Below are 27,097 nucleotides of genomic sequence, written 5' to 3'. Positions count from 1 at the left end.
TTTCCTTTCTTGAAATGCAATGACTCATTGTTATCAAAATCATGAGCTTCGGTAAGTTATCTTGCGATATATAGAGCGAAACTGGTCATTTCGAGATATTAAGTCGATTATTTCTCGAGGGAATATGTGTTCGTTCGAGACATTGATCAATAGCTTCAGAAAGTCCGACGTTATTTTGAAATAGTAAGCAATATTTTACGTCCTGGTGTCAGGTACAAAGGATTAAAGCATACCTGGAGGGAAAGGCGCTTCCGTAAAATGCTTTAATATTTGAACATTAAATATTTGGCTGGTGGTGGGAAAGAAAAGTTTGGAAAAACAGCGTGTCGACATCTCTGGAAGGGAAAACGCCCCGTATGTCGAGGACTTTATATACAGCATCACTGATCAACACGCACCGTGGAGCGCCAGCGCCTTTTGGGGTGTGTTCACGAGTATCAGTCAAGTCAGGTTTATTTGGATAGCGCTTTTTACAACTGATGATGTCACAAAGCAGCTTCCCAGAATTCCAGCAAAGACAAAGTTTTAGCATGAATGTAAAAACCCCAGGTGAGCAAGCCAGTGGCAAGGAGAACCTCCCTCAGAGCTGAGGAAGAAACCTTGGGAGGAACCAGGCTCACCAGGGGGGACCCATCCTCCTCTGGTCAGACTACCTACAGAGTTATTATACTACTAATATTAATAGCAGTAGTATTAGTAGTAGTAATAGCTAGGAGTCTATGAAAACATCAATGTAGGGTGGGCAGCTAGTCCAAGGCAGGTGGTGGTAGCTGGGGCGTGGGCAGCTGGTCTGAAGCGGGTAGCAGGAGAGCTTGACAGTCAGTCGTCCATTAGTGTCCGGCCAGACAGGTGGGAGGTCGTTTACTTGGAAAAAGGTAGGGAGAGGGAATTAGTTTTGTTCTGTTTGGGTTTGTGTAAAACAGAATCAGCTGCTGAAGCCATGCTGTTTTTCTGATGGAGCATTGTTAAGAGCCCAGTCTGGTGCTCTTCTCCCTGACCACACGCCTCAACACCGCTCACTCCCATAAACACATTTCTCTGGAAATAAGCCCACCTGTACGGCGTAGCATGTTGTCCACCGCGAGAAAGCTCAGTAGGCACCATCCTATCATACAGCAGTCTGAGAGAGAGGGGCACTGAGAGGTCAGTTGGGTTCATTAGGATTCCCAGCAGCAGACAGGACCCACCTCTGCACTGCTATCATGCTCATGTTCTAGCAAAGCTATTAGATTTACTTCATTTCATATTAGTCCAATAGAATGGGACACTCTAGATCAGCTGCATGTGAGGTCACCATGCACAGTGCAAGGTGTTGGCTAGAGGGGTACAAAGCCCCTCAGTACTGAACTGTGAAGCAATGGCACTGTGTTCTCTGGAGTGACGGATCCCCATCGAATACCTTTCGGATGAGCTGGAGTGATCCAGAACTGATCATCCAACATCAGTACCTGACCTCACTAGTGCCCAGTCAAATCCTCACAGCAATGTTCCAGCATCTAGTGTAAAGTCTTCTTAGGGGAGTAGATGGCGTTGCTGCAGCAGAGAGGGACAAACTCCCTATTAATCCTTTCATTTCAGGAGAAACGCTGGTTGAGCTGACTGTCTCAAGCTAATAACTACTCATTACTGTCTTGAAATGTTGTATTATCTTGGCACAGGTCAAAATATTGACATTGTAAATCAAAACTTATACATTTTCTGATTCAAATTACAAGTATTTCAACATATTTGAGAAAGATTTTGATATAAGTCAAAATTTTGAGAAAGTAAGTCTTTTGTTGGCGCTGTGATGGACTGGCGACCTGTCCAAGGTATCCGCCCAATGACCGCTGGGATAGGCTCCAGCACCATCAACCCCCCCCCCCCCCCCCCCACCACCACCACGTGACCCTGATGGAGAAGTGGCTTAGAAGTCTTTTGTTGAAAGTTTGACATGGTAAGTCACAATCATATCATACCACTATCAGAAAGGGGAAAATAGTGCATAAGTGAGTGTATGAGTGAGTGAGTGGTTAATGAGTGAGTGTTGAATGAGTGAGTGAGCTACTGAGCAAGTGAGTGACCAAATGAGTGAGTGAGTGATTGAGTGAAAGATTGATTGAAGGAATGAATGAGTGAGTGAGTGAGTCAGTGAGTGAGTGAGTGAGTAAGCAAGTGAATAAGAGGGTCAATCAGTTAGTGAGCAAGTGAATGAGTGAATAAGTGAGCAACCAAGTGAGCTACTGAGGAAGTGAGTGAATGACAGAGTGAGTGATCAAATGAGTGGGTGAGAGATTGAGTGAAAGAGTGAGTGCGGGAATGAGTGAGTGACTCAGTGAGTGAGCAAACAAGTGAATAAGGCAGTCAATCAGTTAGTGAGTGAGTGTAGGAGTGAATGAGTGAGTAACTAAGTGAGCTACTGAGCATCAACAAAAGAGTGAGCGGCCGAGTGAGTGACTGAGTGAAAGACTGAGTGAATGAATGAGTGAGCAGTGAGTGAGTGAGTGAGTGACTGAGTGAATGAATGAGTGAGCAGTGAGTGAGTGAGTGAGTGAAAGACTGAGTGAATGAATGAGTGAGCAGTGAGTGAGTGAGTGAGTGAAAGACTGAGTGAATGAATGAGTGAGCAGTGAGTGAGTGAGTGAGTGAAAGACTGAGTGAATGAATGAGTGAGCAGTGAGTGAGTGAGTGAGTGAAAGACTGAGTGAATGAATGAGTGAGCAGTGAGTGAGTGAGTGAGTGTGTCCATGAGTGACTAAGCAAGAGAACGATACAGTGAATCAATCAGCGAATCAGTGAATGAGTGAGTACAAAACAAAAAAAATAAAAATAAATAAATGCCTTCTTCCCTGGGCATTTCTGCCCCCAACTTGGGGGTCCCCCACACCCCACACCCCATAATGCATATTATTATGCATGCAAGAACGGAACACAATAGGTAATAAAAAATAAAATAAAAACACGTCTTCATTTCAAAGTTTAAATTTAATGAACTCTATTTTTAAAGGAAAACTAAATGTTAGTAGGGCCTCGGGGGTCCTAACAAGAAACGACCATACGTCCTCCATCCACACACGCATCTGCGCAACATTTGCGCAGCATCTGCTGCTCGACTATGGTGAACGCCCCCTGTGTCTTTTTTTCTCTGACGCTCCCGCAGATGTTAAAGATCAGCTCCGCGCGCGGCCGCGGGAGAGCAGGAGGCGCACCTGCAGTGCTGCCGTGTCTCCGCGTGCGCTAATGTAGCGGAGAACATGGGCGACCGAAACGAGCGAGGCCCCGCCACGCGCAGGCGGAGGACCACCATCTCCGGTGAGGCAACGGGGACGAGCGCGAGGCAGGCGAACGGCGGCAAACCGGGCAGCCACGGACAGGGGGAGCAGGACGCAGCGGGGGCAGCGCGCAAACACAGGAGCAGTAATGACGGCTTTAAGGACCGACTCAGGTGAGGCGGCGCTCGGGCGCGTGTGCTTAGAGCGCGGGTGAATGTGCGCAGGCAGCGGCCGCAGGTAGCAGAGCGTCCACTCTGTGTGTCACAGCGCTGATGATGTATCCACTCGTCACAGCATTCGGGGGTCAGTTTGAGGGGTCATCGGCTCAGATGGGACCGAGAGGTCTGTGGTAAAATGGGAGATGCGTGTCATAGACACTGAATGATGGAGCCAGGAGGGTTGTCTCAATCTGTCTGTCTGTCTGTCTGCCTGTCTGTCTGTCTATCAATCTGTCTATATGACTGTGTGTGACTGTATCTATCTGTATGTCTGTCTGACTATCTATCTATCTGTCTGTCTGTCTATCTATCTGTCTATATGATTGTGTGTGACTGTATCTGTCTGTCTGTCTATCTGTCTGTCTATCTGTCTGTCTGTATGTCTGTCTATCTAACTGTCTATATGATTGTGTGTGACTGTATCTGTCTATCTGTCTATCTGTCTGTCTATCTATCTGTCTGTATGTCTGTCTGTCTGTCTGTCTGTCTATCTATCTGTCTATATGATTGTGTGTGACTGTATCTATCTATCTGTCTGTCTATCTGTCTGTCTGTCTGTCTATCTATCTGTCTATATGATTGTGTGTGACTCTATCTATCTATCTATCTATCTATCTATCTATCTATCTATCTATCTATCTACCTCTCTGTCTGTCTGTCTGTCTGTCTGTCTGTTTGTCTATAATAAAATATAAAATAAATCATCTACTATAAATTCAGGGGGCGATTTAATGATTCTGGGCCTTTCCACTCAAAAAAACATGGTTCTTTAAGGGAATGGTTCTATGCAGAACCATGAGTTCTCAAAGTTCATTGAATGGTGAAACAGTTCTTCATATTGATGGAGAATGTGTGGTCTATGGTTCTACAAGCACCAAAAAGGGTTCTACTATCGATGTCAAGTTTGTAACAGTAGAAGGTGTTACATAGAACTGTTTTCAGAAGTGTTCTTTACAGAACCACACACAACACATTCTTCAGCATTCTGAAGAACTCTGTCGCCATGCAAAGAAGATTAATCAAGTCCTGATTTTTTCAGTCATTGTGTTAAATATTCATGATCTCATTATTGGCCAAAATAAATAATCAGGATTATGATTTTTCTTCCATAACCGAGCAGCCCTAATACTAACCAGTTACTCTTTGAGGTTAATTAGTAACTAAGTAATTCATGAAGTTACTAAAGGAGTGGGTCACCTTTTGAGTAATTGTCCTCTGGAGTTACATACACTAACACTGACCCTAGCATCACGTCCGGAGTCGGCGCAGCGCGCTGCTCTGACTGCTTTTGGAGTTTACAACAAACCTGCTTTTCTCCCTCATTTAAATTCATTAAATCTTGTTTGTCAGAGCTTCAACATGATGGACTTGATAATGTAGATTATCGGTTAATGCTAGCATGTCTAACGCCGTTGTGTCATCACGTAACAACATGGAAAAGTCCATTATCGCAGTGTCCAGGGAGAGGCTGCACTGAAGTTACTGAAAATAATCACTACAGTTCCAAATTTCAGGTATTGTGGAATTAGTTATTATAGGATATTTAACATCAACACGTACAGTATATGTTATCTGTATAGTCCTGGGGCCATTGGCTCACAGGGGCCCCAGGCATCTGCCTGCCATTGCCAGTATGTTAAATTCAGCAGGTAAGCAGTTACTGTGGATTCAAGTTTGTTCTTTGTAGAACAGGGGGGCTTAATCCTGGTCCTGAAGATCTTCCATCCTGCAGAGTTTAGCTCCAACCCTAATCTATCACACCTGATGCAGGTAATGAAGGAATAATAGAGCCAGGTGTGTTGGATCTGAGCTCTCCAGGACCAGGATTGGGAGCCCCTGCTGTAGATCATGTGTAACTTATTTTGACTTAGAAAATCAGCAAAACGTGTAATTTGACAGAATTTTTGCATATTTTCCCAAATTCTTCAGTACTAGCTAAAATGTATGTGTGAGCGTTTGTATATCGCTGCTGTCAGATCAAAACCTTGTATGTCCAAAATGGTAACTTTACAGGAGAAGGAAAAAAACTTACTTTACTTTTAATGTAAGTCAATGGAATCAGAATTTTTTCCAAATCATTTTGGGCCATTTCTGTTGGCCTGTCCATTAAGAAATTTACACACAATGTAAAGGGCAAAAGGTATTTTTAAATTATGTCAAAAAGTGAAAATCGACAAAAATGGAGATAAACGATTTTGTTCTGACAACAGTAATATATATATGCTAAATATGGCATGAACAGTATAATGTGTTTGGGGCAACATTTTGGGCCGACTCTGACATCTTTATAGACCAACTGTGGCCAGCAGGCCACACTTCAAGCAGGTCCTGACTGGACGAACTTTTAATAGTGGAAAACAGACAATAAAACTGTCCTTTTTTATTGGTTCATACATTTAAAAATAGCCAGAGAGTGTAACAATTAGCATAAACTTTATTGCATATTTTTATCATTGATTATAAGCTATTTACACTCTCTAAAATCTGAATAAGCTTTCAGATCGATGACCCAAGACTGACCTGAGATAAGATGAAAATGTTCTGTTGTCACTTTCGAGTGCTGTACTTGAGCAACGTCAGAGCAACGTTTTCACAACACAAATAAATGTCTTTGGTGCTCCAAATGGGATTTCATCAGTTCTCAACAAATTTCAAATTGCACTGCAGATGTTTCAACATGAGCTTCCTCTACATCGAGAGCTCTTCACTAAGCTGCAGGATAAGCTGACTCCTTTAAGAGTCTAGGTGGTCTCTAATACATTGTGAACATCTCTGATCTTATACTAAAACTGTTCCTCTCTGTCTGCTTTAGCTGCCATCGGCTGCAGGAGTCCCTGCTCAGCTCAGAAAGTGGCTACAGTAACTACAGAGGGATCCTCAACTGGTGTGTGATCATGCTGGTAAGATCTCTCTATGGATTAGAAGCTGTTTAAGTGTCTAAACTGGCGTTCAAAAGGAGAATAATAAATAGGGGAGGTCAAAATGACACACTGAGGATGAGGGTATCACTTGAGCACGATTTGTATCACAATATTTAACTTTTTTTGAGGTTTTATTAGTTAGAATACACACAGATGCACCAGCAAACAGTAGCGCCACATTGAAATTATGCTAGCAAAACCAATCAGTACAACATTTTACACAACATTGTTGTCAGAACAACCTGTCCAGGGTGTATCCTGCCTTCCACCCGATGACCGCTGGAATAGGTTCTAGCACCCCCCACAACCCAGAAGGAGAAGCGGTTGCTCTCCAACACCACCAGTGGTCAAGGAGTTGTATATCTGAAAAAAACTTGTTTTCAATGTGGACTTCTTTGTATTGAAATGCATGGAATGTACCTTTCAACTGTACAGCTATTAAAAACACATTTTGGTCCAAAAACTCATCTCAAAGCTATCAGAAATCAGAAATCAGGCAGTAACCATTCAGGAATCAAACCTTGGTCGGTTGTTTTTTTAAGGATTAAACTCTTCGGACGTCTGGTTCCTATCACCACCACTATGACCAGTTCTGACTTGGAGTGTTTCTCTAGAAAGAAACATTTCACATCAAACATCTCTGAATGATTTTAATACATATTGACCATTTACTTATGTAGAAATTGTAAAATACTGGTGGTACTGACAACCCACGTTACATGCATTGAGGTTTCATTCATCCTAATAACAGCATTGTGTTTTATATCCCCCACCATTACCATATAGAACCTATAAATTGATGCTGTGAGGTGATTGAGCCTTTTTCTTTGGCCAGTACGATGACAGTTATCTTGCATAATTATTTATATATATATATATATATATATATATATATATATATATATATATATATATATATATGCTATTCTTGTTGTAGCTTTGACCCAGTTTATCTGCCATTAGCCTGGTATGTGAGAGAAATCATTTCTTGTTCGGGGCAGATGCCTAGCAGCCAACTGACAATAAACTGCGTCATTGCAGTTCAAGTGATAACAGTTTCAGGCTTTTATGGCACAAGGCAGTGTTTCCCAATCCTGCTCCTGGAGTAACCAGCACTGTACATATTGTATTTTCTCTGCTCTTACAAACCATAGAAATTACCGTGAAGGGCTTATCAAAGGGGAATTCTGCATAATTAAATAGTCAATTAGAGTGTTTTGATAAGAAAAGGGATTTTTGGGAAACTCAAGTCGACATTGTGCACAGTGGTGGTGATAGGATTGCCTGTAAAAGCTACATTGCAGAAGTGGTTTCAAGAAGCGGTTATGAATGCACTGCCTCATGTCTGAGACATTGTTTTCCAATAGTTTTGAGATAAGCTTTTGGCCTATAACATATTTTTAATGCATTTATGGAGGAAGGGTACATACAGAGTGTTGTAACACAAAACAGTCCCCATATTTTATCTCAGTTTTATCACTCTTATCAATATGCAAATAAAAACTCAGAAGACACGTGGATTCACTGGTCATTTAGGACAGGAAATACAATGGTTAGATTTGTGTTGTGGACATCACGATTTATGGTTCCTACCACCACCACTGTTGATAAAATAGAGATGGTAAGTTTACCTACAATTAACCATTTTACATCAAAGCACTATGAATGACTGTCTCAGCCAATTAGTTATGCAGAAATTTGGAAAACATGGTGGAATTCCTTATTTACTTTTGCCATTCTTTGGCTTCAAAATCTAACTTCTACATTTCAATCAATGAATTATGAAGTGATCATTAAATTAGGACTAGGGCCTGACCGATATATTGTTAAGGTGATAAAATCAACTGGTATTGAGGCTTCACAGCTTTCTAAGTATCAGCAGAAATCCCACAGATAAAGCACTGTTAATGTCTTCTTAAATTGTTGATTGCATTCACTTGTGCAAAGGTTACATTCTCAAGTTAATTTACAAGGATATTTATAAATGGCTTGTGTTGAATGAATATCATTTAAGACTTAATGGGTTTCTCCTGTTTATTTGAGCTTATTAAATGTCACAGCTGATATTTTGCTATATGACGTCAGTCAGTGAATCACTACTTAATAAAAAATATTGGAGGCTGTTTAATTTTTGGCCATGCAAAATAATATCAGCCAATATTCTCAGTTATTGGAAATTTGTAAAATCAGCATCGTGAAAAATTTGCATATCAAATAGACAAAAAAGTGGAGCATTGCACGAAAAATACTGTAAAAAATAATAATAATTTTGCATTGCAATAAATGCAGTTAAACAGGACATGCAGTTTAGTGTTCCAGAAGTGCTGATCATTAGAAAAACATATTGTGATGTTATTTAGCAAATTAAATATTGTTGTATTGCCCAGCCCATCTGCATAAGTGATGCCAATGCTGCAGTCCAGTGCTCCCTGTTACCTGATCCTGAGCATGGACCTGGCATTGGCGTTGACGTTTGGAAGGCATCACTCAGGGTTAATAATGGTTATTTTTATCTGTCCTATTCAACTCCCTCCTTGTCGAATATTGGAGTCCCTCCACCTGGCAGAGCTATGGGCTTCAAATACACATACACTGCTCTGCATTAGGACTGAGTGGTGAACAGACGTCTCTCATAGTGCTTTCCAACCTTGGTACTGTTAATGCATATTTTAGTGTTTTTCACACTTTAACACACCCATGTTTACTTAATTACACGATTATATCGTCGCTGTCAGGAACAAAACTTTGTATTTCCAAAATAGTAACTTTACAGGAGAAGGAAAAAACCTACTTTACTTTTAATGTACGTCAATGGAACCAGATTTTTTTGCAAGTCATTTTTAGCCATTGCTGTTTGTCCATTCATCATGAAATTTACACACAATATAAAGGATAACAGATACTTTCAAATTCTATCAAAAACTGAAAAACGTCAAAAATGGAGATACAAGGTTTTGTTCCGACAGCAGCAATATGGTTAAAGGGATTTTCACATTTTTTTCTGCATTATTCATGGGTTCAGAAAGTCTTTCAGAGTGGCTTAATGTGAAATTGGCCACTGTGGACAAACTTACCAACTCAAATTTCTTTGCAGTGGTGGTGATCGGGTTGTAATGTCTTTAATCTAAATAAATCCATTTTATTTACTATTCAAAATGACCAGTGAGCCTATGTGCATGTGTCTTTACACACAAGTTTTATATGTAATGCTGATAATGGTAAAACAGTGGTCTCAGGCATCAGGCAGTGCATTCATAAATGTTTCATGTAATAACTCTCTGTGAGGGAGCTGCTTTAACTTTGTAAGTTTCTGTAGAATTGAGTATTTCTCATCAGACCACCCTGAATGACTTTGTTAACATCTTAAGCATTTCATTTTTATTATATCTTCACCTCCATCGTATCTTCTGAGTGGTTTAGTGTAGTGGGGAACACCTCTGCGTTCTGTGCTGTAGACTGGGGTTCAATCCCTGCCTGGGTCAGCACCCTATACTATACCAATAAAAGTCCTTGGGCAAGACGCCTAACACTACCTTCACCTACCTGTGTAAAATGCTCCACCTGTAGTCGCTCTGGATAAGAGCATCTGCTAAATGCCACAAATATAAATATAATATACAAATATCTTTAGGTGTGAAAATCATCAAGGCTACATCTTAGCAGATTCCTTTTTAAAATATTGTGAATAAAGAAAGATCATGCGTTGCAGGTACAAAAGGACAGATTTAGATACTTTAGGAAAATAAGAAGACTATATTACATGTATTATGATACATTTTTCTGTACATTTTAAAACACAATTTCTATTTATTTAATAAAAATAAAATGCTGGAAAAAGCAAAACATAAAATATGCCACTTTTTATGTTTCATTCTTTAGTATAAAAAGTGTTAAGTCCAGTTTTTTAAATATGTGTTAAATCCAGCACATTGTGTATTAAAATTTGTTTTAAAGATGTGTGCTCTGAAGAGAATGTCTGACTTATTTTTACGTAGAAAACTGAGTGTGTTGTATATGAATAATTCAGGTATTTTTAGAGAAAATAACAGAATTTCCAAGCAGCTCACGTTCGCATTGAAGAACATTAGCATTCCCTTTAGGACAAAGTACAAAGGTGACACATAAGTACTTATACTGCAATATATGGGTTTATAATTGAAGAGAATTGTAAAGAGATAGAGACGTGAGTCTGTGCGATCTCGAGATCTCAGCACTGATTACGAAATGAATCAGTATTCTGAAATTGACCATTTTGAATTAGTCATGATCTACAGTCATTAAAGAAAACACCAGGTAGGATCTCCAGGCCACAGGGCTGCAGTTTAGTATCTTCTTAGACAGACGTGGCTGACCTCTTATTCCCCAAGGTATATTTTGTGTTTTCCATCTGAATTTACGTGACCAAATTGTAAGGCAAATTATTCAGTAACATCACCCACATTTTAAAAATGTTATCACAAGTATGATTTAGTAATTTATCATTATAACAATCAACACTGTCATATTGCCCAGCTCTATATCTCTATATGTCAGTATAAAAACACAAAAATAAACAGTATTTTAAACAGGAGTTTCATATGTGGACACTATAGTTAAATAGGTAACAAGATTAGGTAGGTAAAAAGATAACAATCAAGTGATACTGAGACAAACAGAAAGGAGGGCTGTTTCCTGTTAGTGCACTGCTGCACACTGACAGAGACTCCTGGCAAACTTAAATGAGCAAATAATACATTTTCTCTTAAGCACGTGGGTGAATAAGGCCCAATGTTAAGGACATAATTGAAACCGTGGCTGGCTTTGGCATTGCTGTGTCACTAACTAGGCTAAGTACTCTCGCTGACATGTGTTAGGTCCAAATAACATGTTGGCACATCATTCAATTGTAAGAAGTCCATGAATCCTCATCAGCATCCTGTGTTGTAATAGTTCTTAACTCATAATATTGTAATAATGTAATAACTTCTTAACTCATCTGAACAGGCAGCCTCTGTTATATGTCCAGTATGAAAACCTACCAATTCTCTGTTTGTATTTTTGAATCAAACTGTCACGATTGGCCCCTCCCAGTCCTGTCCATGTGCGTTTGTTTTGGTTTAGCCCCCTCCTTTCGTGACTCCGCCCCTGATTGTCTCCACCTGTTTTCCTCCTGTCCCTCATTTTCCATGTGCATTTAAGCCCTGTGTTTGCCCCTTGTCTTTGTTTGCTTGGTTTGCTTTGTTTGATGTGTTTGATAGTGCTGTTTGTTTGAACCTGTTTATTATTTGTGATCATGTCTAACTCTCGTTCTATCCGTGTTTGCTCATTGACCCTGGACCGTTTTGACCGTGACCCTAGATTTGCCCATGATAAGTCACTTATCTCAGCATGTGCGACCGCCTCCTCGCTCCCTGTTACACAAACTTCTATATGATTTTCTTTTTTTTTTCCTTCCCACCAGTTAACCGATTATTCTCCAGCTTATTAATTATTAACTAAACATATTGTCTTGTGTCGAACGACTGAGCTGCTAAAATCTGTTGAATGTTTGCAAATATTCCCAAACAATAGATAAAAAAACAGAATTCTAATTAAAGCCCAGATAAATTGTTTTGGTTTTGCTTGTGGTCAGCACTGGCCTGTTCCTCCGTTCGGTGGTAGTGATAATGTTTGGTCTGGAACAGATCAGAGGCTTTAGACATTCAAATGGACATTTTGTGCTTTTTAAAATTGGATTCAATGAATATACAGACTTTTATTTTCAGGGCCTTAGATGATGCTTCTTCTCTTGCCATCTCCACTCTGCAAGGAACACTTGTTTTGGTGCCAGAAGCACCACTCTGAGTACTTGAACTTTGCTTAGGTTTTGCTTTGCTTGAGTCTCCCACATGACCCCTAACTGAAATACAAGAGTGGTGCAACTGTGCCTTGCTCAGACAGTTTAAGAGCATGAGCTCTGTTGTGAAAGCAGCAACTTGGATGAAGCCAAAGAGATTTAAAGTTACTACACTGTTGGTCACACACAACTGTGCAGAAATGGCCAACTTTCTCTCTCTCTCTCTCTCTCTCTCTCTCTCTCTCTCTATCTCTATCTCTCTATCACTCACAGTTACACAGTTGTGCATGTATCTTTCGCAGAAACAGAGCTCTGGGTGTATGACACATCGAAAAGTTAACACATGAACTTCCTTTTTCACCCAGACTGTCATAAAGGAAATCCGCCACCACTTTGCATGACTGAGAGAGCTGATCTAGGACCAGTTTCCCTCATTGTTGCATGAGCAAAACCTTATATTTCCATGTTTTTTTACATAATTTGAAAACACCAGCTGTCTTTTACATAAAGTTTCATGCCGAATTGACCAACTGCATTAGTCCAAAATTATTTGTAAGAAAATCTTGTTGCATTAACTTATATTGAAAGTTAGGAGCATGTAAAGTTATCATTTTGCATATGAGATGAGTTTTTGTTCCAACAGTGATGACATACATTAAAGTTAATACTGTTTTTTATGACTTGCAGTTATGACACTGCTGATGTTGGTGATATCACTACACTGAAGTAACCATCATATTTACTTTACAGCAGAATAATAATAAAAAAAAAAACTTCATAAAGGGGATTTTTCCACTGATTTTCTAAGCATTTATGCTGAGTTTGTGATTATTGCTGCTGTTGGAACAAAACCTCATATCTCCAAATGTCAATGGAAACAGAATTTTTCCAAGTCATTTTGTGCCATTTTTGTCCATTCGTCATTAAAATGAAGACATTATCAAATGGTCAAAAACTGGAAAACGACAAAAATGGAGATATGAGGATTTGTTCTGACAGCAGCATTATGTCACTTGTCATTAAAAGTCACATGTAGGTGTCATGCAGCCTTATGAACACTGCCTTACTGTAAAGTGTGACCAATTTTTTAACAGCAGTGTTTTATCTGACCTGCCGACTCGTGTATGCTCATCCCACATCACCCACTTATGTCCTCATCATCCTTTACCCCACTCTCTCACCCAGTGACCTCTGACTCACCATAAACAGTGCAGGCCTCTAGTTGGCACACACCCAGAGGGAGTTATACAGCCTGCCTGCTTCGACTGAGACCCGCAACCTTCACAGCATGCTGTCCATGCCACTGTGATCATGGTGCCAGTGCCACTTTAATTTAGCTTACTAGCGTCATACTTTTTCAGCAACGACGTTTGAAATGAGTTATTCTTTAATGATATTAGTTATACAGTAATAACTCATATAGTGTGGATTTCAGTGTTCCAAAATCACGTTTACTAACATTTTTCACTACCTCAAACAATTTTGGCATTGAAAACTGACTGTCGCTATTTACTAAAACAGGCCTTTAGCTTACTAATGATAGGATCAAAGGTCACTGCTCTCATTTGCTGTCTCTTCATTGTTGTGTTGCCACTTCTTGCGTCTCAATTTCTGTATTTTTTTTAACAGAATATGTGAAAAGTTTGTGAATGAATGGACCGATACAAATGATACAAACTTCCATTCATTCCTAAAGCTGCACTGTGTAAGATTAGTTAGTACATTTGAAAGAAGAAGCTTTACTGAGTAAGGAAAAAAAAACGTTTACTGTAACGTACATGCGCTGCTGCAAGTCATGTATCTTTACTTACTAACGTCACACACACAGGCTCAAAAAGAAGGTCTAACACAATGTTTATTCCTCAAATGCAAAACCAACATTAAACTGATAAAGATAAAATGACAGTTGATAGCATTCTAATGACATCATATTCGCACTTCGAATGTGCTTGGCAACTTCAAATTCATTCACCAATACTGTAGCTCTGTAATAAGACAACAAAGCCAAACCCACAAATGCTTTTTTTTTACATGTTTTTTAACACCTGTTTTTAAACACCTTTTCATTTTAAAGCACATTAGCAAAGTATTTGAGTGTGTGGCTTGATTTTATTTGATTTGTTGTTGTAGTGAGGGCAGCTATAATCTAAGTGGCTCAACTTCCCAGCTGTGTAATTATTTTCACATTGCAAACTGTATATTGTCGCACTAAATAGTATGTATAAAGTAGCACATATGCCATTAGACATGTACTTGCAGTAGGTGAAGTACACAAGCGTGTAGTTTGGGACATGGCATTTGATCAGCAGCTCCAGTGGCTGATATAGCTTTGCTGTGCTGCACATTAGCTGCATTTCTAAAAAGTATGGGGTATTTGTAGCTTAGTGATACTTTATTGAGGCAAATTAATGTATTTATTGAGTTAAATTAATGTATTTCTTTAAGTAAACTAATGTTAGCTTTTTTAACTTTTGAAATTTGTCACCAATCTAGCTCATCTTCTCATAGCATTTCCCGGAGACTGCAGCTAAAGCATCTACATATCTATAAGTCTTTTTTTGGTCATCCAGGTCTAATTTGCTATTTTTTTATCAGCTGCAAGAGTTTTAGTTACAGTAACTGTGAGGAGACCAGCTCTATCAGAGCACAGTCAGATTTGCAGCTTCCAAATCCTATAGTCTTACATAGTGTAACTTTGAGAATGTTTTTTTCCTCTCCTGCAAGTTACTGTTTTGGAGATACAGGGTTTTGTCATGACAACGACTACATGCTGTTACTAAGAGTTTCATGTTTGATGTCGGAACAAAACCTTGTATCTCTGATCTCTGTTTTTGATGTTTTTCAGTTTTTGGCATAATTTGAAAATACCTGCTACCCTTTACATTGTGTGTAAGTTCCATGATGAATGGCCCAAAACAAATGACCCAAAAAAACTTGGAAAAAATTCCGGTTCTGAGTTATGCATTGTGCATTCTTTAACAGCTGTGAAGAGCATGTCTTATTTTTGCCAACATTGCCTTGTGCTTGAAGAGAAGTATTTATGCATTTTTTATGGGAAAAAAAACACTTTCAAATGCCTGTCATTTCACATTATTCTTAATTTGATAAAAGAAATAAAAACTAAATCTAAAACCAAACAGTAGAGGAAAAACAACTGCTGAACTGCTATTTTCCAAAACTTTAGGTACATTGTAGAATACTATTAAAGAGCAAGTTGCCTAAATAATGATCCAGCGCAATTGTCAAAAGCACATATTGGCCCTTACTCAAGTTGCACCTGGTCAAATCTGGTAGTAAAATGAGCGCCGTCAGTTTGATTCAGCAGTTTCATCTTTAGCGTGCCTGTACAATTAAAAACACATGTAAATTTGGATGTAATATTTTGACAGCCTAATGACGAGTTTCAGTGTATGATGGTGAAATAAGTCAAAGTTTACCCAATTGAATCCTCGAGAAAAGAAGTCATTACATTTGAACCTGAAACAAACGTCTACCCGTGTTCATTTGCATGAAAATTAGAAAGTAAAGAAAGTGCAATGTGTTGGTGGACTGTCCCTAATCAGCGCCTCTCTTAGTAAATATTTCTCCTTCATTCTTCATTATTCAACAATCGCATTAGGTCTCCAATTCATAATGCAATGTCATAGCAGGGTGTGAACTGTAGGAGGCGCTGCTACTGCTGTTTTAATCCAGATTATAATAGTTCTGTATAGAACCATGAATACTCAAAGACCCCTTTGCACAATTAAAGGGTTCTTTGTATCATGAAAGCGTTCTTCAGATTGAGGCGAATGCGCTGTAGATGGTCCCATGTAGAACCTTTTTAAAAAAGGGTTCTATATAGTTCTTCTGTCGTTACGATGTCCAGCTTTGTAGAAGTGCCCTTTTGGGTGCTATATAGAACCTTTTTAAAAAGGATTCTATGTAAAATCATCTACATCACATTCTCGCATCACAATCTGAAGAACGTTTCGTGATGCAAAGAGCCCTTTTATCATGCAAACAGTTCTTTGAGTGTTCATGGTTCTACATAGAACCATTTCATTTACTAAAGAACCCTGGAAGAACCATCTTTTTAAAATGTATATAGCTCAGCTCAGAGTTCTAAATCAAACCATTCCCTTTAGTAAAGAACCCTTGAACCCTTTTTAAAATGTGTATAACTCAGAGTTCTAAATAAAACCATTCCCTTTACTAAAGAACCCTTGAAGAACCATCTTTTTTTAAATGTGTATAACTCAGGGTTCTAAATAAAACCATTCTCTTTACTAAAGCACCCTTGAAGAACCATCTTTTTTAAGAGTGTAGTATCTGTATTAGTAGTAGAAGCAGTGGTTCTGAATGGTGGGCCGTCCTTCCTCTGCGTCCTGAGACGTCTCTCAGAGCTTTGTGCTAATCAAAACTGCAGCGTTTTCGGAGGATGACTCTAACAGTCGCTCTGAAGTGCCACGTCTCTAAAAATAAACAGCTATTTCCCCTTGAACCGCTGAGAGAAGGAAAGTGGAGCGGCTGCGGAGCGAGAACCGCAATTTCAGAGCCAATATTAATCCCGCCTTTGAAACAAGATCACGCTGATGTCCTCGCCGGGATTCTCATCGTAGTCCCAGAATGCTTTGTGCCTCTGTAATGAATAATTACGGACGTTAAGTGGGAAACTGCTGGTACGGGGAGATTTCGGAGGAGGAAAGTAGAGCTTTTGGAGAGAGGGCGGTACAAAGTGGGATCATTAGTGCTGTGCAAAAAAAGAAGCTAAGCCAGTGAGTCTGTGCTTTTCTTCTTCTTTCTCTTCACTTTTGCTTAATTGTATAATTGAGAGAGTTTTCATACATCAAGGTTTAGTTAACGTGGTAATTCCTTCCTACATGTTATGTGCATCTTAACTACAGAATCCCTGTATGAGGGCTTCATAAGCTCTTCATAAGAGCATAACTTGTTTTCCTTACTGCATAATACACAGTAGCTACAGCATAATAGTGCTTAGGATCAATAACTGAATAAGAAGCTTAGAGTTCAAGGGGTTAAAGGTTTGGGCACCCCTCGTCAAAAGACGATACATTCCTATTATAGATTAAGATTAAGGTATTTATATTCTCACTCTACTCAGCAATCTGATCAAAAATCTCCATTTATATGCTCACTACAAGTAATCTGATCCAAATTATACTCATACCATGAGTGCCATTTAATGTATAGATGTTACCATGACAACGAGCATCACTTGAGTCCAGTCAGAGAGAGATGAGCAGCAGTGAGCAGTGTTTTTATTTGCTTTAAAGTGATGTCAGACTCAGGAAAACCTACTTCACATGTCCTTATTAAAGAAGGGCAAGGGGAAGACGTTGCATTCTGAGACATGAGCTGGATGTCCGTCCCACCCTCGCCTTTTAAAGATCAGAGCATAAACTTCATCGCCTCTGCAGATCAGTTTCTGCTGCGCCATGTTGAACAGTATAAATTTTCACTATGACGTGACATAGATGCGCAGAATGTAATTAAACTTTCCGATTGGAAATGTAATCTTATACAGGGGGCAGCACAGTGGCGTGGTGGGTAGCACTGTCGCCTCGTAGCAAGGAGGGCCTGGGTTCGATTCCCCGGCTGGGCGACCAGGGTCCTCTCTGTGTGGAGTTTGCATGTTCTCCCTGTGTCTGCGTGGGTTTCCTCCGGGCTCTCCGGTTTCCTCCCACAGTCCAGAGACATGCAGTCAGGCCAATTGGACATGCTAAATTGCCCCTAGGCGTGAGTGACTGTCTGTCTGTCTGCCCTGCGATGGACTGGCGACCTGTCCAGGGTGTATCCTGCCTTCCACCCGAAGACTGCTGGGATAGGCTCCAGCACCCCCCCGTGACCCTGACGGAGAAGCGGCTTAGAAAATGGATGGATGGATCTTATACAGGCGTATATATAAACAATTAGGCATAACATTATGGCCACCTCCATGTTTCTACACTCATTGTCCATTTTATCAGCTCCACTTACTGTATAGCTGCATTTTGTAGTTCTACAGTTACAAACTGTAGTCCGTCTGTTTATCTGATACTTTGTTAGCCCCCTTTTACCCTGTTCTTCAGTGGTTAGGACCCCAACAGAGCAGGTGCTATTTGGGTGGTGGATCATTCTCAGCACTGCAGTAACACTGACATGGTGGGGGTGTGTTAGTGTGTGTTGTGCTGGTCTCAGTTGATCAGACACAGCAGTGCTGCTGGAGTTTTAAACACTGTCCACTCTATGTCCACTCTATTAGACACTCCTACCTTGTCAGTCCACCCTGTAGATGTAAAGTCAGAGATGACAGCTCATCTACTGCTGCACAGTTTGTGTTGCTCATCCTCTAGTCCTTCATCAGTGGTCACAGGATGCTGCCCACAGGACGCTGTTGGCTGGATATTTTTGGTTGGTGGACTGTTATCAGTCCAGCAGTGACACTGAGGTTTTTGCAAACTCCAGCAGCACTGCTGTGTCTGATCCACTCATACCAGCATTGTTGTATTACCATGACCATTGTGTTACCACATTGTCCATACATATCTCTGATAACAAGAATGTTAATGCTACGTTTGCACTGCTATGCCAGCTTGTAAAAGCTCGTAGGCCTCCCACTGTTCATCGTATGTGAGTGCTAACACTCATGTGCATGTATCATGTTTGAGTTTAATGATAAGCAGTGAAAGTAGGAGTTCTGGGGTCTCTGGGTGATCACTATGGCATGGATGTGTGAAAACATCGATCATGGAGCTGGTCTAATGAGGGCAGGCCAGAGTTGGCAGCATGCCCAGCACCCAACAGCGCAAATGGTTGCTGCAATGTTAAAGAAACCATGCATGCCCCCTTTTCCTAAACTGCTTTTTGTACTGTACATCAGTTTGTTGCTTGTTCTGTAATGGAAGAAATTGTTTTTTTTTTTTCCTATTTGGCTTTATGTTAAAGCGACAGTTTGATAAAATCACACATTTGTCTCCTTAATAGGCTAATATCCACAGTATGTTTTTTATTTGAGCGTTTTGTTTGGACATCAATACAGGAATTAGGACAGGGGTGTTCAGTCCTGGTCCTAAAGACTTCAGATCCAACACACTTGGCACTATTAGTGAGATGCCCCTGGAGGCCTTCATTATCTGGATCAGGTGTGTTTGATTAGGGTTGGAGCTAAACTCTGCAGGGTGGTAGATTTCCAGGAACAGGACTGGGCACCCCTGATAGAAAACATGCATTTATCTGATCGTAACTTATGTGCCAGATGCAAATGTTTACACTGTGATGTTACTTTATTCACTTTTCCATTTTTTGTAAATTTGCATGATGCAGGAGAACTTGCTTGACCAATCACTGTTATTTCTGCTGTTGACATAGTAACAACTAAGCTGACCGATTATGTTCCAGAAACTAGAACTTTTTTAAATCATTTATTTACCTCAGAAGGATCAAAGGTATTAACACAGAACTGAGAATTTACAACACAATGTTGGTACCCTCAAGGGTACATCTCAGTAACTTTAGTCAGGGAGCATAATTGTACCATAATCCATTGAAATTATATTTTCTAAGTTGTGTTGACTCCACACACCCCGTCTCGTCACCAGGCTTTTTATTTTACTGTTATGACTGTTAAAACATTCGGTTTTGAAAAGGTACAAATACATGCTTTTTACCTGGAAAACATATTTATCGTTCACAATTACCACTGTTTTACCTTTGAAGGAACATTTACATTGTTCATACCTTGATGAACAAAAAACACACCTCCACAGAACCTTTATTTCTGACTTTGTAAATGTTCATAGTCTTCGCAGCTTTTGTATTTGTTAAATGAAAAGTCATTTTCACATATCTTAGTCTCATCTATAATAAAAGAATCATGAACGGCATGAAATTAATAGATTTACATTGATGAATATATAATGTTGCTAAGATTGTAATTAAGTTAATAATGTAGTTTTACTTTATCTTTGGAAACATTATTAAAAGCAAACAAAACATTTTCTGTGTACAGAGAAAGACCAGACTGAATATAATCTGCTACAAATCTGACCAAGTCTTTCCAAACCAGTTTTACCTAATCATAATGCAGACAGAGCTTCTTGACAGACGTCATTTGTCCTGTTTCATCACATATTGCGCTGACAACTCATGAGACAGACCTCTATGTGCAAAAGGACTCAAAGGTCCTGAACGAGAAGGGGTACTCTCTGTGCTCTTCACGCTCTACTAAAATGTCAGTGTCACTGTTTGCTTATTTTGTGAGGAGGAAATGATATAAATTTACTTAATAATAATAATAATAATATAAATTTTAAAAGACTTTCTGCCTATTTGTTTGCTTTTGTTGTGTGTCACAATAAACGTCACATCCGGTGTGTTCAGGTTGGCCACCTCAGCCTTATAAAATTTCATTTTTGGTTAGATCCAGTGGTTCAGTGGATGAGTAGATGCGCTCATAAGGCAGTCCAGTGTGGATAGATGTCAGTTCAGCTATAAAATCTATTGCATTGCATCGCTGCATTCTGTTTTATTATTATTATATTATAATAATATATATATATTATTATTATTATTTTCCCCCCAGTTTTCTCCCCAATTTTCTCCCCAATTTAGTTGTATCCAATTCCACCCACTAGTTAGGACTCAGTTAGGAACCCAATCACACGATACCACCAACACTAGGAGGGCGAAAGCAAACACAGGCTTCCTGTGAGACCAGTGAAGTGCTGCTGCATCTTTTCACGCCGTGTCATTGGTCAGCTGAGCGCGCTCAGAGGCTAACCGCAAGTTCTGTTACGCCAGCTAACAGACGCCTGTGCTTACTAGCATCATGCTGAGCGATGGGGGGAGAAGGGGGGCCATCCTACCCACCCAGAGAGCTTTCTTGGACTCCTGGTCACAGATGGCTTTAGCATCAGGTTTAGATTTAGCACCAGGGATCAAACTCACGACCTCACATTGCTGCATTCTTAAAAATTAAGAAAAGGGTTCTTTGCATGAAAGAAAGACCTGATTTTGTTTCCGGGTCATTCTACAGAATCGTCCATTTTTTTGTCCTTAGCGTTTACAGATATATTACACTTATAAAATGTGTTAGACTTACAGTATATTTATATTTTTTTTATAAAACAATAAGTTATTTTAACAATTACACCTTCTTGAGCCTCAATTTAGCAATATTGGTTTTTAAATCAATCACATAGAATTCCAAGCACCACAGAAGGGCTCATCCTCACAGTCATGTGTAAAGGGTCAGCACCATATTTTGTAGAACAAAAAACATATGCTTCTGCAATTTAATTACGATAATCTATACATAGAATATTTCAATTAATTCCAAATAAATAATATAAAATATATAATGAAAGTTGTGGTCCTCACGAGTTGTGTCACTGGTGTTACTGCGTAATAAAAAATCTCTTATTTTGAAAAAAAAATCACACTGATCACTTGACTTTCTTTTACCTGTTTTCTGAGGATCTATGAAGAAAAGTCCACTGTGTCTTTTCTGTTATCAGAAATGTTCTCTTTTAGCTCATTATTTCATATGAAGCTTTTAGCTGACGTCACAGGTGTGACCTGCTTTATTCTTAGGTGATTGTGGAAAAAGAACACAAATGGATTAAATTACGTATTTTAGTGGATATTCTATGACTGACAACATGTGGTTTGATGCTCTGTAGCAGACATTTTGTAAAATGCATTTTTCAACATTCAGTGTCAGAAACCACATAATCCAGTATATTTGAGGTTACTTAACAACTCAACACAGTTTGATGGAAATGTTGGATGATTTAGACATGCGATTTGCAGAATGTTACTTGGTGAGGTATCAGCTTCCATTACTAGCTACATTAGCCTCGTAACTGCAATGTGAAAACAAAAGAAGCAAACTCTTGGCTTGGCTGATCAGCTACATTTGTGATAAGGCTAAACTGTGTAAACATGAGTGATTGCCAAAAGTTTTAAGAGTGGCACTTCAGGCTGTGCTGTGTTTTAGTTGACGGTGTGTAATGACGTAGTTGACTGTACACTCCTTTACAGCTGCCTTTATCAGGCTGAGGATGGATCTATTGATAATGGAGGTGCTTTATGAAGACTTTGACCCCTCAACGATCTCTGCAGCTTTACAGCATGTTATAAACAGTGATAATCATGATGAAACAAATCATTAACTGTAGAATTTTTAAAACTGACCGTAGGATTGTTTCTTTTATAGGTTTTGTCCAATGCACGCCTTTTCCTGGAGAATCTTATAAAGTAAGTGCGCAGTACATTATGCAAAGTTCCTGTAACGTCTGCATTGCAGTTAATTTATTGAACTTATTATGCAACACATCATACTTTACTGTGCAAAAGTCAGAGACCACCATGCATGGTTTTAAAGGAGTGGCTGGAGTGGCCAATGCCTTCTCTGAAATCTCATTGACCACCCCAGGCGCGACCACAAAATTTGTACCACATCATTTACTGCTTGACAATTTAAGAGGATAGTTGTTTCACTATTGGTGGAACAGCTGTCCAACAGCTTTCCACACCCCCTGCCACCGATTCACACCATGGTGACTACATTTCATCGATCCCACATTTCCTTTAAGGGGAAAGTCTGCTCTGCAGAACAGTTGTCCACCCTCTCTCCAAAGCCCCTTTGCATGTTCAGATTGCCACCTGAATCTCCCTGTGACCCCTTTCCAGCCCCTGCTGAAATGTTCTAAATCCACCACTGGAGACCACCCTTCATTAATTTATTCTTCAGTCAAAACAGCCAATAAGTTCATTTTTCAGCATCAGAAAAAAGCAAAAATGTGTATTTAACAGAAGGGTTTCTCCTCTTTTTGAAAGATGTGAGCTTTAAACAATGTTTATCTGATGAGGACAGTTTCAGTGGTCTCCCAGGTCTTGCATGGTTGTTGGGAGTTCCTTTTTTTTCTATATTTTTAAATAATTTTTTTATCTCCAGTTTTGGACATTCCAAGTTTTAATTTCTCCTTCCTTGTGCAAGTGGATTGTCTTAAATGCATAAACTTAAACTTAATGGCTCATTTGACTGAAAATGAAATAAGTGAATGGTGCTCTCTGACTTGCACAGCACTAGTAATGTACATGAATTACACTGTAATTCTAGACGTCAGAGCCAGTGCATCTTCCTGATGTTTCAGAAAGAAGCCACACCAAATGCTAAACACAACCATTACAACAGAAAATGCAAAGCTACTTCAATTTCTCACCCCAGTGTTCATAGCCATGCCTCGTAAAGCTGGTGGGGTCACTATGCAGGTTTTGGTGTATCTGTGTGTTTCTTATTACAGATATCAGTAGAGAGTGTTACACTTACTTAGTTGATTTCAGCTATTGGATTATGGTTATGGCAGATTTGGTTATGGAAAAGAAAAGGTAACAGTGACAATGAGAGTTCTTGATGGTCCCTTGTTTCTTTTTCAACTCCACAGATATGGGATACTGGTGGATCCCATCCAGGTGGTCTCCCTCTTTTTAAAGGACCCATACAGCTGGCCCGCCGCATGCCTTATAATTGGTAATCCTGCAGAACACCCTTATATCAGAACCGGTTAACAGACAGCATGTTTCACAAAATGTTAAGAAAGAGTAAAAACATTATTTGTAAAAACAGCTTTTATTTTCACAGTAGCAGTAAAATGTAATTTCAACTTGTTTTGGACGTCCCTCAATATATTTTGTTACACTAGAAATACAAATGAACAATATGTTAATTAGATTTGTTATATTTTGAATTAAGCTATGTTGTTTGATTTTATTAATGAAAATATCCAACAATTCAGTTTTGAGGCTTATAGAAAATTTGTTTTATCAGATTTTAATGGTCCATGTCCTACATTTTTTTCATTTTACTGTTTTGTCCACTCATAACATTTGTTTGGTTTTTTTTTTTATTACTGAATAAATGCAACAAATCAGTCACAGCTGAATTGATTTAATAATGCCACAAATCAAAGTAGGCATTTAAACAGGCCTGCTTTAGCCATCAGATCAAGGTTTCTGAATCTATGGAAATGAACCAGATGTCATTAGTCATTATTTCCTTCGTTTTTTTCTGTTTTTATGTTCTGTTTGTATTCAAAAACGTTCTTTTTTCCATATTTCTTACCAGCATAATTTTTTTTGCCTGATTTTGGCGACAGATTTTATGCCCTTTCACTCTTCTGCCTGTATTAGGCACAAAACCAAGTCTATTCATTAATCTAAACTGGGTCGAATAGTGAGCTGCAGCTGCCTAATTGAAGCCCGTCCTTTCCGTACAGTATTCAGCTCGCCTCCTGCACGCAACACATCATAATATTATGAAGTGTGTCTGATTTGTGGATCTCTCTTGCAGTGTCCAATGTGTTCATAATGGCAGCTCTGTACACGGAGCGGAGGCTGGCTGTGGTGAGTGTCACGCTGTAATCACTGAGACCAATAGAGACATCTGTGAAACTGTGTGTGAAATCTGTCAACTGTGTGGTTCTCACTGGAGCAGTTATCATGTAATCAGTTAAAGTGAGTTACAAACTCCTGAATGCACGTATCAAGTACTGACATCTTTCTGTCGGCGGTCTCAGGGCACGATCTCAGAGGGTACCGGAGCATTCCTTTATTGTGTTAATCTTGGTGCCATTTTGTGCTTTCCATCAGCCACGGTACTCATAGTGAACTCCATGACCCCAGGTAAGATTTCCATTTACAACAGAGATTATTACACTATCCACTGTTACTGTTCTGCAGTGACACTGTGGACTGTAATCTCTATCATGAATATTCAGAGGTTTGTCATTGGAAGTGTGAACTGGGTTTTGGCTCATCACTAAGACCTGCTGTTTATATTTCAAACCCTCTGTATTGCTTTGTATTACTGGCCACATTCGATGTTCTCTGTAACAATGTAAACTGTATTTAAATTATTCCTAAAACTGACTTTGGGGAGTTTACAGTGGTGCTCGAAAGTTCGCGAACACTTTCGATTTTTCTATATTTCTGCAAAAGTTTTACCTAAAACTTCATTTGATTTTTACACAAGTCCTAATTGTAGATAAAGAAAATCAAATAAAATGTGACAAAAATATTAGATTTGCTCATTTATTTTTTTGAGGAAAATGATCCAATGTTACAAAAATATTTGCACCTTTGCTTTCAATATCTGGTGTGACCCTCCTGTGCAACTATTTCCAGTAACTGATCATTAGTCCTGCACATCGGCTTGGTAGAATTTTAGCCCCTTCCTCCATACAACAGCTTCAAAGTTTACAATGTTACAGAGAATATCAAATGTGGCCAGTAACACAAAGCAATACAGAGGGTTCATAATATCTGATGAAGTTTTAGGTCAAATTTATGCAGAAATATGGAAAATTCAACTTTTTAAGCACCACTGTAATTATATTATTACAATAATTTAACTTTAAAGATCTGTTTAAAATGTCATTTTTTATCTATTTAAAGTTATTTTCAAATATCCTTACATTCTCTCATCTTAATTTCCAAACATCTATACTGTCTAGAAGCTCCATTAACTTAATATTTAAATCTTTATTATGTCCACTTAATGCATTTTTGGTTTTCCTGTACAATTTTCCCATATACACTTCGAATTTCTAGCAAATAAACATCATCTTATATTGGTTATCAGCTTCATCAACTGGTAATCAGTATCAGCCCAGGAAAAAACATATCGGTTGACCCCTAGTTGTCTTCTTACTGTGGACAAACAAAACGCCATGTACACACAGCAATTATGTTAATAGAATATATTCACTCTTATTTACAAACACTAACAGGTAGAATCTGCACTTTCCACAGAATTTGTTTCAAAGCGATACAAGAGAGAAGGAATTAACATCAAATTACAACATATATTTATTATCACTACCAAAAGCTGTGATATAATAGAAATGTAAATATAAATGAATGATTAATAGAAATGTGTTGTTTTTTCATCCTTTGCTTGAATTTTATGGCTTCATTGTATTGTGTTTGGTGTTTAGAAGTATCTTGTGTTTGCAGTGGGTGGCGTCTTTGCACTGGGGGTCTACACTGTTCTCCTGCTGAAGCTCTACTCCTACAAGGATGTCAATAAGTGGTGCAGGGAGATCAGGCAGGCCAAGGCCCGCACCCTGTCCCGCTCCAACTCCTGTGAGTACAAACAAGCTCCCCCAAAATAAGCACATAGCATTTCGTCACTGTCTGAAGAAAAACAAGTGTCTCCAAAATAGCAACTTTACAGGAGAAAGAAAAAACAATTCTTTACTTTTAATGTAAGTTTTACTCCAAGAAATTTTGGAGCATTTCTGTTAGTCCTGTTAGTGCAGAATTTATACAAACACCATTTCATTTTATAGTAAATTAGTTTGGGCTGGTTTATGTTTATGAACAGAGGCCTACAGATCAGCATAGTAAAGGAGCTCATCTGTGATCCTGAGTTTAAAGCCAGTTTTTATTCAACTTAAACTTGGAACTAAGTAGTAAATAAATCTTAAACTGAAACTTTTTCTTGTGTGTAAAAGTGATTTCAGAGCCACTCGGTTCTCCCTGATGGAAACTGTTTACCTTCAGTGTTCTGTGCTTATGATCGTTTTAATAGACGTCAGCGTCACTAATTAATGACGTTCTATTAAAAGACTGGTTTACCAAGAGAGACGCTGGAGGACTTTCACCTCAAATGAGTTCATGAAGTGAGTCTTGTTACAAAAATGATAATAGGACTTTCAGTACTTAAGTACATTTGAAGGCAAATACTTTTGTACTTTTACTCAAGTGGAGGTCTAAAGAGAGGAACTTCTACTTTTACTGGAGTAGTATTTTACCTTGGGTATCTCTACTTTAACTCAAGTATATGATTTGTGTACTTCATCCACCACTGCTTTTGACAGCTAAGTTCAGGCTAAGTCCAAATCATTT

General features: G+C 39.0%; 1 protein-coding gene across 1 annotated transcript in view; it reads left to right on the top strand.

Annotated features, from left to right (window-relative positions):
* Window positions 1-3,069: 3,069 nt before the first annotated feature.
* The window catches only part of dgat1a (diacylglycerol O-acyltransferase 1a), a 37,019-nt gene continuing 12,991 nt past the window's right edge, over window positions 3,070-27,097 (top strand). The window contains exons 1-7 of the mRNA XM_017701517.2: window positions 3,070-3,424; window positions 6,282-6,369; window positions 22,404-22,444; window positions 23,635-23,720; window positions 24,540-24,592; window positions 24,766-24,871; window positions 26,204-26,332. Of these exons, the coding sequence (XP_017557006.1) occupies window positions 3,234-3,424; window positions 6,282-6,369; window positions 22,404-22,444; window positions 23,635-23,720; window positions 24,540-24,592; window positions 24,766-24,871; window positions 26,204-26,332 (694 nt within the window). The 5' untranslated portion in view covers window positions 3,070-3,233. The remainder of the gene's footprint in view (window positions 3,425-6,281; window positions 6,370-22,403; window positions 22,445-23,634; window positions 23,721-24,539; window positions 24,593-24,765; window positions 24,872-26,203; window positions 26,333-27,097) is intronic.

Source organism: Pygocentrus nattereri, chromosome 1 (assembly GCF_015220715.1).
Source record: "Pygocentrus nattereri isolate fPygNat1 chromosome 1, fPygNat1.pri, whole genome shotgun sequence".
Classification (NCBI taxonomy): domain Eukaryota; kingdom Metazoa; phylum Chordata; class Actinopteri; order Characiformes; family Serrasalmidae; genus Pygocentrus; species Pygocentrus nattereri.
The sequence above is the reverse complement of the archived record's forward strand: the minus strand, read 5'-3'. Positions and strand labels throughout refer to the sequence as shown.